The following is a 16,151-nucleotide window of genomic DNA, read 5'->3' on the forward strand; positions in this document are numbered from 1 at the left end:
AAAAAAAGATTTATATTTCGTTAGTGAACACGTTCTTTACGCAAGTCTCAAACTAACACCGTGTACAGCGCATCGTCAACTGTACACTATTAGGTGAAGACTTTTGGAAACATAGTAAAAATATTATATTTTGATAACGCACTGCTAAAGTTTTCTTCGTTTTTTTCGGTATAGAGCCACAAATTAATGTAAATGTGAAACTAAACCCCAAAACTTTACACATCAATATCGGAATATCACCCCGAAGTACAAAATTTACATTCTTTCCCCCGACGACTTCAGACTTTCACCCATCATGACACAAAACAAGATCATGCAAATAAACCTTTTTTTTTGTTTTATTTAATTCTTTGGATGGATAAATTATTCACCTGAGACACAAGAGAACAATCTATGGCTTCTATTCCTCACAAGCTGTCCTCGCCGTGACGGAGAACAACCGATATCTCCGCCACCGTCTGCGCCAGATCTTCTTCCTTCCCGACAAGACATCGAAGAGAAATCTCCGACCGACCAACCACGGCGGTGACGACTTTGTTGAACACCAACGTTATTCATCTCTATATGGTCAAAAGACGACGAAGGTCGAGATACAACGGAGTGATCAGGTTTAGCGGCGAAAGGGAAATGGTCGTAGTCGTCGTAGGAATCTTTAGTCGTGCCGGTTGAGGAAGAGAGACACTCGTAACGCCGGCGAGTCATGTTTTTCTTCATAGCCTTAAACGCCATTGGAATCAAACCATCCATTGGTTCCTTTCTTCTTTTTGTTGCTCTCTCGTTTCTTTCTTTCTGTTGTTATGTTTTTTTTGTGTGTGCCTGTGTGTGTGTATATATGTATGATTGTTGAAGAAAGAACAATAGTAAAAAGGCAAAACAAGAAGAAGAGAGGAAGGAAGGGGTTTTATATGTGTTGTGTGTGTGGAGGTTGGGGACTCGGAAGGTTTATTGGGTTGGGTAGTGGTTTGGTAAATTACTCAATACATACCCTCCATCAATTTTTATTTGTCTATCTTTCTTTTCCCTTTTTATACTTTACAAATGGTTGTTGACAAAAAAAAAAAAAACAATGGTTTCTCAAATTTCTTTTATTTTCTGTTAACTATATAAAGTCTATAACTAAAGTATATTTGTTGAATTTATATTTTTATGGGATTTCACTGTTTTTAGTGTTATTTTCTCCTTTGATTTTTCTATTTAAAACCACATACATAGATTAAGAACTATTTGTGACTAATTTAATAGTTTGCAAGATTTCATATTAAATTTTCCATTTAAAAAAAAATAACAAACCTTATTATAGCATTATGACGGCTGAGAACAATAGTCATTCGGCCAAGAAGAAGTCATCAAGTAAGTAGTCAATATAATTGATTCTTAAATTACTGTTCTCTAATCTAGAAAATCAAATAATGAAAGAGTTGCAAGATTTGAGACTTTTTATTTAAAATTATGCTAATTACTTTTAGATACTGTACGTAGAGACTATTCATAGATCTATCTACTACTGATTACCAAAATTAAACTTGTAAAACAGGATTGACATTGGTGGAATAATAAAACGAATCATTAGAAGAAAAAAAAAAACAAAAAAACATGGAGGCATATAAATATGCGAAACGCGAAATGAGAGAATCACTCTCCCAAAAAAAAAAAAAAGAAGAGTGTCTTTGCTCTTTCCCGCTAATCTCTTTGATTGCTAAATCCTTCACTCGCTAAACCCTAATTTGTCCCACTGTAATCTTTCATCACCAACAATGGCTGATCAACAAACCCTAGATTCCTCTACTCCTTCTCCTCCTCCTCCTCCTCCTCAATCCGATGATCTGTCTCATTCCCCAGCTCCTCCGCTCTCAAGTCGCCTCAACGCTAGTGCTCCGGAGTTCGTTCCTGCTCGACCGAGGATGATGATCCCACCTCCGCCTCCTCATATGTACCTCCACTACCCTTCTCCGCCTCTGTTTACTGGACCTCACGAGCGGCGTAGAGACCGTAAGAAGAAGGAGCAACCCGAAACTGGAGCTTCTGTTTCCATTGATCCTAAGAGTGGTTTACCTGAGGATACAGTCCAGAAGATAGTTAAACAGGTAAAAAGCTTCAATCTTTACCCCTTTCTTATCCCGTTTTTTTGACCATAACTGCTCATCAAGTATCCTAGATTAAAAAAAAAAAAAAATCTCTGCTTTGCTCCGATGTTTTAATGTCAGGTAGAATACTATTTCGGTGACTTGAACTTGGCCACAACAGATCTTCTGATGAGATTTATCAGCAAGGACCCTCAAGGATATGGTAAGGAGTAGATGTCTATTGCTAACTCGTCGATTTTGAAACCCTTTTAAAGTTTTTTTTTATTTCTCTCGATCCATTGTGCTTTTGATTGGTCAATCTTGGTGTGTTCTAATTCAACAATGATGTTTCATTCTGGAACTTATCTCTCAGAAACTTAGTTTTTGGTGTTGCTATTTTCAGTGCCTGTACATGTAGTTGCATCTTTCAACAAAATTAAATCATTCATCAACAGTGACTCCCAGCTTGCCTCAGTGCTACAATACTCCTCAAAGTTTGTGGGTATCCCTTATGCTATTAATTTTATTTCATTTGTTCACTGTTTCTTCTTGGCTGCTCAATCCAAATTTGTCTGATAAATAACATCTTTTAAGCGTTAAGAACTCAGGTTTAACTTTTAACTCACTTTTCAGGTTGTTAGTGAAGATGGACAGAAAGTGAGACGCATATATCCCATTACCAAAATTGCTCTTGAAGAGTTACAGGTAGTTCACTTCATTCATTCTGTTTATTATATATGTAGTACCAGCTTCCTTCAATCACTCTATGACATTTCCATTACTTCACATTTGTAGCTTCTAACTATGAGAAACTTTGATTATGTACTTGCTTTGTAATAACAACTTAACATATTTAGTCCCGAATAGTGATTGCCGGAAATCTACCTGCGGATCATTGCTACCATAATCTCATGAAGATTTTCTCAGCTGTTGGAAGATACTGCTAATCTATGTTATAAACCGAAGAATGACTTCTTGTTTTTCCTAGACCAGCTGCGATTTTTGCAGAGTCTCTGAAATTTGATCATTTATATGTCAGTGTGAAGCACATTCGGACCTGCCAGCCACAAAACTCTGGCAATGGTTTTCCATCAGCAGCTAGATCAGCTAACACTGATTTCAGTAACAAGGTGACTTAGACGCTCGCTATGTTGTTTTTGGTTTTGAAAATAGGGGAAGCTGCTGCAGTTTGTGCTGCTGTCATGCAAAATTGATGTTTCTTTACTTTGTTTTGTATAAATAGGTCCACGCCTTTTGACAATGTGATAACTTGTAGGCTAATGTTATTGTGCAGGTTGCTGAATTAAATGAAGAAAGAAACTGGAGGAGTGGTCTTAGGGTGAGGTTGATGCTGCAGGATCAGGTACATTTAACATTGTTTAGAGATTGAAACAGCACTTATTAGTATTCTCGCCAGCCTCAGAGTTCCAATCGCTTTTTGTTGTGTTTGGTCATCTATAGACGAAAGAGCCAAAACATGTTCTTCAAGAAGGAGGAAGAAAGGAAGATGATGATGATAAAAAGTATGAAGATTGTGGAGGAGAAAGAGATGGTCATGTAAGTAGACAGACAAAAGCACTTGAAACTTTGGGTTAAGCTTTTCTTCTGCTGATATTCTCAGCTTTATATTTTCACATGAACAGGGAGAGGAGGAGGAACAAGGAGACAAGAAGAGAAGAGGGCATAACCGAGGTGGACAAGGACGAGGAAGAAGTCAGCAAAACCAAAACGAAAATTCAAAGCAGAACCAGAATTACCATAATGGGCGTGGGAATCATCATCCTTCAAACAATCAAATGCACAACAACACAGATCATCAAGTGAGCATGGGGAAGCAACAGCCACCACGAGGACCACGAATGCCAGATGGCACAAGGGGATTCTCTTTGGGGCGGGGAAAACCGGTAATTGTTCATCCTCAGTGAACCGGAGCTGGTTGGTATATAATGAAGGGAAAGGGTTAACTTCAAAGATCCACAAGAGAGAGATGGATCTTACTAGATATTTTACTCCATAAAAGAAAAACAAAAATTTTGTTACTTGGAATTATTAGATGGAGTTAGAAAAGTTTTGCCACATTTGCTTTCTTCTATCTTTCATAAACGGACCATTAGCTAGTTTGAATAATCCAATGTGCGGTCAATTAACTGAACCAAAGAGCATCTCAAAGCTAAACCGGAAATTAATTTGGTAAAATATGTCAATCATCTCTTCTTCACTGTTCACCTTGTTAGTTAGATTTCTTCACCTGAGATAATCAAAACTTATAAAGGAATCTTTGATTGCTCTTTCTTTGTAAAATCATCATCCAAGAGAACTGAATCGTCGTACGTTTACTTGGTTGGTGGAGATGAGTTCGGCTCTACCTTTGAAGCTTTTGTTACCTCTTACAACAGCAACAACAGCATCGCTACCTTCTCCGTTCCGATCCGAAAACCCTAATTTCTATCGCTGTCGTTCCTCTTCCTCTACTTCGTGTTCTTCCCAATCTCATTCTTCTTCTTCTTCTCCGCTTCTCTCTGTTAGACGACGCCGATTCAGATCCTCCTCTCCCTCCTCTATTCCCATGGTAATTTTCTGATTCTCTCTTACGGCCTTTTGATTCGTGATTGATTCGCCTCATCAATATGTTGGTGACTTGTTTTTTTTACTCATTAGTATAGAGAGAGGTTGAGTTCCATAGTACCACTGTGGTGCCAATTCATTGTTGATTTGCAATTCTCTATAAGAGTTCATTGGCATTGAATAAGATTAACGCCTGAACCTACCATCTGCAATTAAGAACTCTGTGGTCCGTTTTTATTGGTGCTATCAGATTCTATCACTTGTTTCATGATGAAGCCATTTTGAATGTTGTTGTTAAGTTTTAGTTTTCTTGGAACAGAAGATTTAATGAGCGCAGAAGTTATGGTTTACCAACTTCTTTGTTTCAAACTTTATGCTCACAACATCCCAAATTCCCAATCTCTCTGTGTCATGGTCTTTGTTTCTTAAATCAGCTATTGCATTTGGTTTTTCACTTATAATTTACTCCCAGGGGCTCTGTTTCTATGTTGTGCTGGTATATATATATATATATATATAGTGCTTTCCTGAACACACGAGAGATCAAGAGGACGTAGAAGATATTTGGATTAGCAAAGAGGACAATGTGACATGTAGGTTTGATTCTGATGAAGACACCACCACTACCGGACTCAGGATTCCAACTCAGGCTCAGGCTATCGTTGAAGGACCTGGTTCAGTTACTGTGTCAGAGCTACAACCAGCCCCTGATGTGGATTATATACAAGTAAGTTAGCATAATTTTCGTAGACAAATACCATGGAAAATCAAATGTTTTTGAGCCTTTTAGGTTGTAACCATTATGTGAAAATTTGCAGGAGCTGTTGGCTATACAGCAACAAGGACCTAGATCAATTGGCTTCTTTGGAACAAGAAATATGGGTTTCATGCATCAAGAGCTCATTCAGATTCTTAGCTATGCTATGGTTATAACTGTAAGACCATTGGCCTGGCTACAACTTCTGAATCATATATTTGGCCCACCACATCTTATAACCCCTCTTCCCCTATGATTTTATCTTGCAGAAAAACCATATATACACTTCAGGTGCATCTGGAACCAATGCAGCTGTTATAAGAGGTGCACTTAGAGCAGAGCGACCAGAGCTTCTCACAGTTATCTTACCTCAAAGTCTGAAAAAACAACCCCCTGAGAGCCAGGAACTACTGTCAAAAGTAAGAGACTAGTTTCACAATTCTGTTTCCTTCAACACTCTAAATATTAACATCTGTCTGCTATTAATCTGGATCTCATCCATTCTTGGTTATGCTATAGTACAACTGAGTCTCCTTTGTTATGTCTACAAAACAGGTACAAAACGTGATAGAAAAGCCTCACAACGACCATTTACCATTACTAGAAGCCAGCAGGTTTGTCACTAACTAACTCATACATACAGTAGCAAAACCGTGAAGAAGATGGCATTACGATATAGTGAAACATTGTAGAATAATTTTTCTGAGACGTATCTCTAAGTAAGTTAACTTGAAAATTGTTGGATTGCAGGCTTTGTAACATGGACATCATATCACAAGTGCAACAAATCATCTGCTTTGCGTTTCATGACAGTAAGCTTCTCATGGAAACATGTCAAGAAGCCAAAAATCTCCGGAAGATTGTTACTCTCTTCTACCTCGATTGATTGATTTCAGTTTCCCACGTCTTCTGTCTTCTTACTGTTTTTGTTCATCTTCTTCTTTGAAAATAGATTCGGAGAAAGACAAGCTCCAATTGTATATTAGGATTCCTCATCTACACATATACACAACCTATTCTTTGTCATACATTCTAAAATTTCGATTGGTTTTGTAGGATCTCTCAATCATTTTAATGATAGTTTGTGGTTAAAGTTTCGTAAGATTGGCTTATCCATCATAACGTGATCAGAAACGAATGTATGTGATGGAGTTGGACGGTGAAGATTAGTCATCTTTTGTGGACTGCGCTTGTTTGGCATATTTCTAGCCGTAAGAAGCGCATTTCTAATTGGAGCTAAACCAAAAAATACACATAGGTCTCTCTAATACTAACACAATAACAACACAAAAACATAATAATAGACTGTTTAATTCCTAACAATTGTTTTTGTTTTGGTCAATACTGTATTAAGTAAAAATTGTTTTTGTTTTTAGACGAAATTGTTTTTTTTTTTGTTAAATTTTTTAAACGAAATTGTTTGTATCCTATATCATTCGATCGTGAAAAAGATACTAGGTTTAAATTTGTTTGGCTATACAAGTTTCCCAAATATTAATTTCATCTTATCCCTTTACAATGTAGGTCTCTCTAGTCTCTCTACGGAGTGGTAGGCCAATGGTTTATATATAGCGAACTAAAATTAACTTAAAAGGCCTCTCTACCTATCCTTAGGCCACCGATTATTTTTATTTTTAGCCAACTACATATTAACTTAAGGGTTATGTTGTGAACACGCCTAACGAAGATGGAGATATATTTGGAATATTGAATGAAAGGAGAAACAGGAACTCAACAGAACAAGGACATGCTTCTTCTTATGGTTTAAGTTCATCAACACTTTAGTTCGATATTTTAAATTACATTTCGTGATCCTAATTACACGGCATGCGGCAATAAATGTGTTTTGATTGACAAAACATCACATTTTTTTTCTGAATTGTTTGGTCATGCATGTGGATGTGAGATATCATCACCCCCTCATAATACATACTTTGCTATATGTTGTTATTGGCCAATTGCTTCTCCGTTTTCTTCTCCACTTGTCACGTTTCCCACTCATGTTTGGTTCCGTATGACCCGTACATTATTGCATTCTTTAATTGCTTAATTTATTTTAATATATGCATGGATCCGTAAATTCCTTGCCCTGCTTTTTTAAATAATTGGGATCGTGTAAACGTTTTATTGATAATTAAAGCTAAATCGGTTACTACCAATTTGAGTCGTCACATGCTTTGATCTTATGCTCCCTGCCATCAACATGCACTGTCCCTGACCATTTCCACTTGCTTTTTTTCTTCAGTTATTTATTATCAGAATACAACATAGATGATTTTAATGTAGGAACACGTTTGAGTTCTACTCTAAAAATCGTAAGAACTGGAACACAAAACTTACGTACACATTTGAATAAGAGTCCATTAATGTATTAGACACTTTTTGAAAAGTAATTAAAAAAATAGGCAGCTTTTTGTTAGAAATTTGAAGAATAGACACTTTTTTATTTTTGTGAGATAGAAAGTTTGAGAGTATAAGACAAAAATAAAAATAAAAATATCGATATATCCATGACCATGTGTCATAAAATTAGAGTTTTATTTGTGGTACCAGTTTTAAAATAGATGAGAGATGTAATATGACAAAAAAAATGTGGGACCCGATTTTGAAGTATTGGATAAAAAAACTAATGTTTTATGGTCCACTTAAATTAAGAAAATTCTCTCAAATAACACCAAATAATTTTTAAATCCTAAACTCTAGATACCAAAACTCTACCTTTCAAAATTATACATTAAGTGTAATATAGAGAAATCAAACCTAAAAAAAATATTTTAAAAAATATTGTAATGTGTCGAATAATGTTATTTTGGTGTACCAATTTGGTTTGGTGTATCATCTGAATTAAGTGTACAATATGGGTTTAGACTACAATCAGGGTTTGGTGTACCATTTGGTTTGGGGCACCATAGGTGTTTTTTGTACCATTTGGTTATACTTTACAATCTAGGTTTAGTGTACAATATGCGTCTAGTGTACTATCTGAGTCTGATGTATCATCTGGGTTTGGTGTACCATATGGGTCTGGTGTATCATCTGAATCTGGTGTATCATATGAGTCTAATATATCATCTATGTCTGGTGTATCATCTGGTTTTGGTTTACTATCTTGGTATAGTGTACCATAAGTGTGTGGTGTACCATCTGAATCTGGTGTACCATATGAGTTTAGTATACCATCTATGTCTGGTGTACCATCTGGGTCTAGTGTACCATCTGGTTCTGGTGTACCATCAGAGTCTAGTCTACCATATGAGTCTGGTGTACCATATGAATCTTGTGTACCATCTTGGTCTAGTATACTATCTAGGTTTGGTGTACCATATGAGTTTAGTGTACTATTTGGGTTGAGGTGTACCAACTGAGTTTAGTGTACTCTCTTGGTTTGGTGTGTGATCTAGGATAAATAAATATTAAATAAAATTCTACAATCTTAAAAATCATTTTCCTGTGTTTGTGTTATTTTTGGAAAATAAATCTTTTATGATTTTTTGGAAATAAAACTTAAAGCTTGATATTTTAAAGATTAATATCAATGTGTAGATTAATATTAGAAACTAACCATTAAATCATAAAAACTAATCATACCCCTAAAAACTATAACCTAAATTTAAAATTGTCAACCCAAACCTAACAAAATAAATTCTACATCCTTAAAAACAATTTTTTTTGTGTTTGTGGTATTTTTGGAAAATAAAACTTATGTGATTTTTTGGAAAAAATAATTAATACTTTTGTGTTTGTGTTATTTTTGGAAAAAAACTTAAAATTTGGTATTTTTAAGATTAATATCAAAGTATAGATTAATATTAGAAACTAACCATTAAATCTTAAACACTAAACCCTACCCCTAAAGACTATACTCTAAATTTAAAAGTGTAAACCCAAACCTAACAAAATAAATTAGAAATCTATAAAAACTATTTTTTGTGTTTTTGATATTTTTGGAAAATAAAACTTATGTGGTTTTTTGGAAAAATAATTAAAATGATGTATCTTAATAAAAACTTAAATTATGGTATTTTGAGGAATTTCTATAATTATTTTGTATAAATTAATAACAAAATCAAGTTAAAAAGTTAAAGAGGAAAAAAGAAAAAGAAAGAAAAAAAAAGTATGATTGTACAAATACTTTTTTGTGGGATATTTATGTTTGCACAAGGTTAAATAAGTCATCGTTTTCAGTAAATATGTCTTCAAATCTTGAGGGTTTAGGTGATGGCCATACAATAATTCGTGATAGACAAGCACATCACAAATCAAAGGAGGATTTGATAGAGAATATATGGAATAAATTTGGACATTAAACTATGTATTAATTAAATAAAATGTTTGTGTGCTTTAATTAATTAAGTAATATGTTTGTTTGTTTTTTTTTAAATTTTATTTACAATGTTGTTTTGTTTCATAAAAATTTGGTATTGTATTTTGAATTTTATATAAGTATGAATTTAAATGTTAATTTCTAAGTTTTTATAATATTCATATGTTTAAGAATATTATATTATTAAATCTTATGATCTTAAACATGTTCTCCCAATAACTAACTTCTTAACAAAAGATTTAAACTAATGATCTTACATTATTTTCATAATATTTTTACTCTAAGAACACCCAAAACTGTTCCCTAAAATGATGCCCTTAGAGAAGAGAGATAAAATTGCCTATACTATAAATATATTTTGTAAAGTGCCTACTTTACAAAATGCACTTTACAAAATTATTATATGAGAAAGTGTCTAACAGATACTAATTCTTGTGTATCATATTACTTGAATTTCATCATTAGTTACTAGCTATATGAAATATAACATCTTATAAATGATCATGCATTTACTCACGAATCACGATAAAAGCATATACCTAAAAACAGCCTGATTTTTTCAGCATACTAGAGTAGAGATCATGATAATAACCTACAACAGACACCAACTTCTAAAAAATCAAAGAGTCTACAACTTGCAATATTCTGAAATTTTGACAAAACAAAATATGTTGCCAATCATCGCTTGACAAACCACTCGAATAAATTAACTATTCAAGAAAATCAATTTTCATATCAAACTTTCTCCTTCAGATCTAAGGTTTCGTTTATTTGATAAATAGAAAAATATTACTCTACAAAAATAATAATAATCCCTTTCATAAATACGCAAATACTATATATACCCTCCACTAAACCGTTTCAAATTCCCACACACCCACCACCACTATTAATCAACTTCTCCATCTCTCTCTCTCTCTCTTTAAGTTTAAACAATGCCTTCTTCGCTTATCATAATTCTTCTATTTCTCCTATCGATCTCATCGTCCTCAGCTCAAACCTACAATATCCTCTCTTATGGAGCCAAACCCGACGGCAAAACCGACTCCACAAAGGCCTTAACCGCCGTGTGGGCGAAAGCCTGCGCCTCGGTCAAGCCGGTCACCATATTGGTACCTAAAGGACGGTTTTTATTAAGAAGCATTGTTTTTGACGGTGCCAAGTGTAAACGCAAGTCCGTCACGGTCCGTATACAAGGTACACTTGTGGCTCCATCGGATTATCGAGTCATTGGTGGTAAAAACTATTGGATTTTCTTCCAACATCTCGACGGCCTCTCTGTCTACGGCGGAGTTCTTGACGCTCAAGGAACTTCTCTATGGTCTTGCAAGAAATCCGGCAAGAGTTGCCCTAGTGGCGCTACGGTAAGAGCTTAATTACCATTTTAACGCCTTTTTCTTGTTAATATTTGTGAATTATGCTTTTACTGTATAGCGTTTATAATTACGTTGTGTCAACCTACAAAACGAACAATTTTATACAAATTGTGATCAACAAAATGAGTAAAATTGTTGAAAAGTTTTGTTTCAAAAGGGAAAAAGTTTATCTTCGACATAAAATTTTAAGGGCAAATCTAAAAACTTAAAAGTGTCAATTTTTTCTTACATATATTTGCTTCTGTTCCAAACTTGAAATTGTTGAAACTTGAAACCATTGAAAAGCATTTTCTTAAGTAAAATAGATTTTAAAATTGAATGTATATATACGCCGTTTTTTTTAAGTTCCGCCAATTTCGCTATAGCACGATCCAAAATTATGCATTTCCCGTAATTTTGTTTCTCTACTTTTCCGCTAACATGAATTACAAGTTTCATCCATGCGTAGCAAATGCAAAAATATGTTATGTTTGGTTGACTTCTTATAGGGTGTTAATTTAATAGTGTATATATATACACTATTATATTTGGATAAAATGTAATTGACACGTGAGCAACAAATTAAATTGCAAACAGAGCATAGGGATTCAGAACTCAATCAACGTGTTGGTCTCCGGGCTGACGTCACTCAACAGTCAGATGTTTCACGTCGTGATCAACGGCTGCCGTAACGTAAAGCTCGACAGAGTCAAAGTTTCGGCTGACGGAAACAGTCCAAATACTGACGGCATCCACGTGCAGTCATCATCAACCGTGTCCATCCTCAACTCTAAAATTTCCACCGGCGATGATTGTGTCTCCATTGGTCCAGGCACTAACGGACTCTGGATCGAAAACGTCGCTTGTGGTCCTGGCCATGGGATCAGGTAATCAGTTTGTTACTAATTATTTAATTCCATTGGTGAACATTACTAGAGTGTTACACATTATAGAGAGGTTTGATATGGTTTAAACCTTTCATTCGTGTTTTTAAAATTCAGTTCTAACCTTTATTTGGTAATTTGGTAACTTTATATAATGCGCGCAGCATTGGGAGTTTGGGAAAAGAAAGTGTGGAGGCAGGTGTACAGAACGTGACAGTGAAAACGGCGACGTTTACCGGAACAGAGAACGGGGTGAGAATAAAGTCATGGGCCAGGCCCAGTAATGGATTTGCTAAGAACATCCGTTTCCAACATTGTGTTATGAATAACGTACAAAACCCAATCGTCATTGACCAAAACTATTGCCCCGGCAACGAAAATTGTCCTAACCAGGTTCAATAAACTTTTTTTCTTTCTTCAAATTAAATTAAAACATTAAATTTGAAAACGAACATTGTTAACCTGAATATGAATTGGTTTATAATATATATGATCAGGTATCTGGGGTAAAAATTAGCGACGTAACGTTCTTGGATATACACGGGACATCGGCGACGGAAGTAGGAGTGAAATTTGACTGTAGCTCTAAGAAGCCGTGTACCGGAATCCGAATTCAAGATGTGAAGTTGACGTACCGGAATAAACCGGCTATAGCTGACTGTAGTCATGCCGGAGGGAGTGAGGCTGGGTTTCAACGCCCCAACAGTTGTCTATGACCTAAACATATTATATATATATATATATATATATATATATATATATATATTTTCTTATTTTAATTTGTCTTAGTTGTGAAAATGTAAGTGATGTCGTCTTTTTTTTTTTTTTTTAATATGTAATACGGCTTTATTCGTGTATGTTTATGGTTGGAAGATTTGAAATACATGAAATTATGGTCTATTTAGACATTTAGTACATGCGATCTATCTCATGTCCAGCCAGCATAGGTTGTAACCAACTGATCCCACAACGGCCACAACCATTCTTTTTTTTTTTTTTTTAACTCAACAACAACTTTATTATTCACCAATGTTATGTGATACAAGTTCTGTTTCCACTAGATACTCTAGCCAACGCGGTGCATTAGAATAAAGTCGGATCTCATCTCTCTGAAAAGAGGTAGTCTCCTGAGCTATCCTGTCTGCAACCGCATTCCCTCCTCGTTTTATAAACTTGAAAGTTACTTCCTCAAACTGGCGGCATGGACACTTTATATTTTCTAATAATGGTGCTATTGGGGGTCTCCTTTCATCGCCATTAATCGCTGAAATAAGGTCTTGGGAATCTGATTCAAAGATCACCTTCTTATATTGGAACCGCGCAACCGATACCATCGCCCACCGGAGGGCTTCAGTTTCAACTTCCAAAACGCTCCGTGTTCTTGGTAATGCTCTAGCTCCCATCCATAACACCGACCCTTGATGATCCCTTAGGACCCAACCAACACCACTCCGATCACCTTCCCTAGGCCAAGCTCCATCCATATTACATTTGACCCACTCTAACGGTGGTGGTCTCCATCGAACTTCCAGTGATAGAGCCGAAGGGTTAGGCCTTAATCTACCTGTGTTCTCTTCTCTGCTCCTCCACTCCTCAGCATCCTCCTCTACTAACTTGATCAGTCTTTCCACCCCAATGTCTTTCCCGTTAAAGCACATCTCATTCCGACTTTTCCATAATCTCCAAAACACCCATTGAGATACAGTCGGTTGCGGAGTCTGACTTCTCTGTTCCTTCTGATAATTTAAAACCCAATCCATATTCGCATAGAGAGAATCAGACCATTCGCCCCCTTGAGGGGCTGGGACAGAAGATACCGCCCACACCACTCTAGCATAGGGGAATTGGAAAAACAGGTGGTTCACTGTTTCTGTACAATTTGGGCATCGGATGCATAGAGCTTCCTTAGAAATATGGCGATAAGCCAGATTCCCATTCACAGAGAGACAATTGCTTAAGCACTTCCAGACGAAATGATGAATCTTTGGTGGTGCCTCCAGCTTCCATATCTGTTGATAGAGCGCATCGAGGCTTGGCTGGGCCACTACTTGGGCTCGCCCTCTCTGCCTTATCACCTTTAGTACAACCCAATATCCAGATTTTACACTATATAGTCCCGACTTTGTATAATCCCAAGTATATCCATCCTTTGTCTGGAATCCTCCTGGTCTGATTTCCTCAATACATTGCTTATCTTCGTCCTCAAAAGCTAAGGATAGGAGATCCCTATTCCACTCTCTCCCATCAGGGCCGAGGAGATCTTTCACAGTCACTAAATGGGCGACAGAACTTTGAAACTCAGGTGGGATTTGCTTTACTCTTGATAATCCTCTCGCCGGTTTGGATTGGAGCCATTGATGTTGCCAGATATTTATTTCCTTGCCATTTCCCACCACAGCCCTAGCTCCCTGCCTCAACAGCTCTTGGGCTGCCTGGAGACTTCTCCAAGCATACGAAGGGCGATATCCCAGGGGAGCAGTCAGAGGATCTGATTTTCTAAAGTAACGACTTTTGAAAACTCTTGCCACAAGGGATTCCTTCTGGGTTATGATCCGCCATAGTTGTTTCCCTAACAGGGCATCATTAAAAGCCTCTATATCCCTAAACTCTATCCCCCCTCTGCTTTTGGCCTGGTCAGCTCTTCCCATGCTCGCCAATGCATTCCTCTGGAATCTTTCTTATTTTTCCACCAAAAATCAGCCATAACCGAGACAAGTTGATGACACACAGTTACTGGAAGTTTAAAACACGTCATCGTATAGGTCGGTAAAGCCATAACCACTGCTTTTAAAAGGACTTCTTTTCCCCCTTGGGATAGAAACATTGTTTGCCACCCATTAACTCGTTGATTCAACCTTTCCTTCAGATAGCTTAGTATGGTGACCTTGGAGCCTTTAAAAGCTTCTGGTAAGCCCAGGTAGATTCCTTCCCCTCCTTCTTTACTTATTCCTAATTTATGCTTGATCTCTCCTCTAGTTTCCTCAGGAATAAGCTTCCCAAAATAGATACTGGATTTCTGATAGTTTACTCGCTGACCCGAAGCCAGGCTATATTCCTCAATTATCCGAACCATCTGATTTATCTCCTCCTCCTCCCTCCTACAGTAGAATAAGCTATCATTTGCAAAGTGTAAATGGGAGATAGATGGAGCCCCTGTTGCAATCTTTAACCCAGTAATCTTTCCTTCCTCTTCCGCCTTGTTTAGCATCCTCACCAACATTTCTGTGCAGATCACAAAGAGGTACGGAGATAGGGGGTCCTCCTGTCTCAGCCCTCTTGTTGGTTGAATATCCCCATACGGTACACCATTAATCAGCACCTGATATTCTACAGTTTTCACGCACTCCATGACCAACCTGATCCAACTCCCTGAGAAGCCCAAATAGGTCATAGCGTTTCCAAGGAAAGATCATTCCACACGGTCATAGGCCTTGGAAATGTCGGTTTTAATGGCTATGAAGTTCTCCGCACACATATTTCTGGAGCTGAGAGCATGTAGCATCTCATGTGCGATCAGAATATTATCTGAGATAAGCCGCCCTTTCACAAATGCAGCTTGTGTCTCGGAGATAATATTGGGGAGGATCCGTTTAAGTCTCAATGCCAACAGCTTACTAACAATCTTATAGACCACATTGCATAAGCTAATGGGTCTAAAGTCCTGGAGCTTTAAAGCCTTCATTTTTTTGGGAATCAAACAGATGTTTGTTCTGTTTATTCCTTCCTCCAACCTTCCAGTTCTCATGAAGCTTCTTACCATCTCCGTAATGTCCTCTCCAACTCTCTCCCAGAACTGCTGAAAGAAAAAACCTGTAAGACCATCAGGGCCAGCACACTTATTTGGATTGATCTCAAACACTGCTTCTTTCACTTCCTCCAGGGAAACTTCAGCTGACAGCATTTCATTCATTTCGGTAGAGACAGTGTTTGTGCCTTGTTCCATCTCTTGGAGCCTATATCCAACATCTTCAGAGGTATATAGCATCTTGAAGTAACTTTCCGCTACTCTGCCTAAGTCTTCTTCCGCAAACCACTCAATCCCATCCTCATCCTCAAGTACCTAAATGCGGTTCTGAGCTCGACGGTTTTTTGTTGCTGCGTGGAAAAACTTAGTGTTCTTATCACCATTATTCAACCAGATGAATCTGCTCTTTTGCTGCCAAAACTTCTCTTCCTGCACATACTCCTTATTGAGCTCACTTT

The 16,151-nt window shown here is 36.9% G+C and overlaps 4 protein-coding genes across 4 annotated transcripts; 3 read left to right on the forward strand and 1 right to left on the reverse strand.

The window, feature by feature from the left end:
• LOC104699926 lies at positions 143-825 on the reverse strand. The gene has a single exon (XM_010415323.1). It carries the CDS (start codon positions 745-747, stop codon positions 364-366), a length of 384 nt encoding a protein of 127 aa, XP_010413625.1. The 5' UTR covers positions 748-825; the 3' UTR covers positions 143-363.
• On the forward strand, positions 1,645-4,141 carry LOC104699927 (la-related protein 6B-like). Its single transcript, XM_010415324.2, has 9 exons — positions 1,645-2,084; positions 2,205-2,286; positions 2,467-2,561; positions 2,697-2,768; positions 2,921-3,000; positions 3,103-3,193; positions 3,358-3,426; positions 3,525-3,620; positions 3,707-4,141. Exons 1-9 carry the CDS (start codon positions 1,755-1,757, stop codon positions 3,986-3,988), a joined length of 1,197 nt encoding a protein of 398 aa, XP_010413626.1. The 5' UTR covers positions 1,645-1,754; the 3' UTR covers positions 3,989-4,141.
• LOC104699928 lies at positions 4,291-6,480 on the forward strand. Its single transcript, XM_010415325.2, has 6 exons — positions 4,291-4,632; positions 5,149-5,355; positions 5,447-5,563; positions 5,655-5,804; positions 5,941-5,999; positions 6,136-6,480. The coding sequence occupies exons 1-6, from the start codon at positions 4,414-4,416 to the stop codon at positions 6,269-6,271; spliced, it is 888 nt and encodes a 295-aa protein (XP_010413627.1). The 5' UTR covers positions 4,291-4,413; the 3' UTR covers positions 6,272-6,480.
• Positions 10,593-12,683, forward strand: LOC104699929 (polygalacturonase-like). Its single transcript, XM_010415326.2, has 4 exons — positions 10,593-11,073; positions 11,662-11,951; positions 12,113-12,341; positions 12,446-12,683. Exons 1-4 carry the CDS (start codon positions 10,645-10,647, stop codon positions 12,662-12,664), a joined length of 1,167 nt encoding a protein of 388 aa, XP_010413628.1. The 5' UTR covers positions 10,593-10,644; the 3' UTR covers positions 12,665-12,683.

This window comes from Camelina sativa, chromosome 7 (genome assembly GCF_000633955.1).
Source record: "Camelina sativa cultivar DH55 chromosome 7, Cs, whole genome shotgun sequence".
Taxonomy (NCBI): domain Eukaryota; kingdom Viridiplantae; phylum Streptophyta; class Magnoliopsida; order Brassicales; family Brassicaceae; genus Camelina; species Camelina sativa.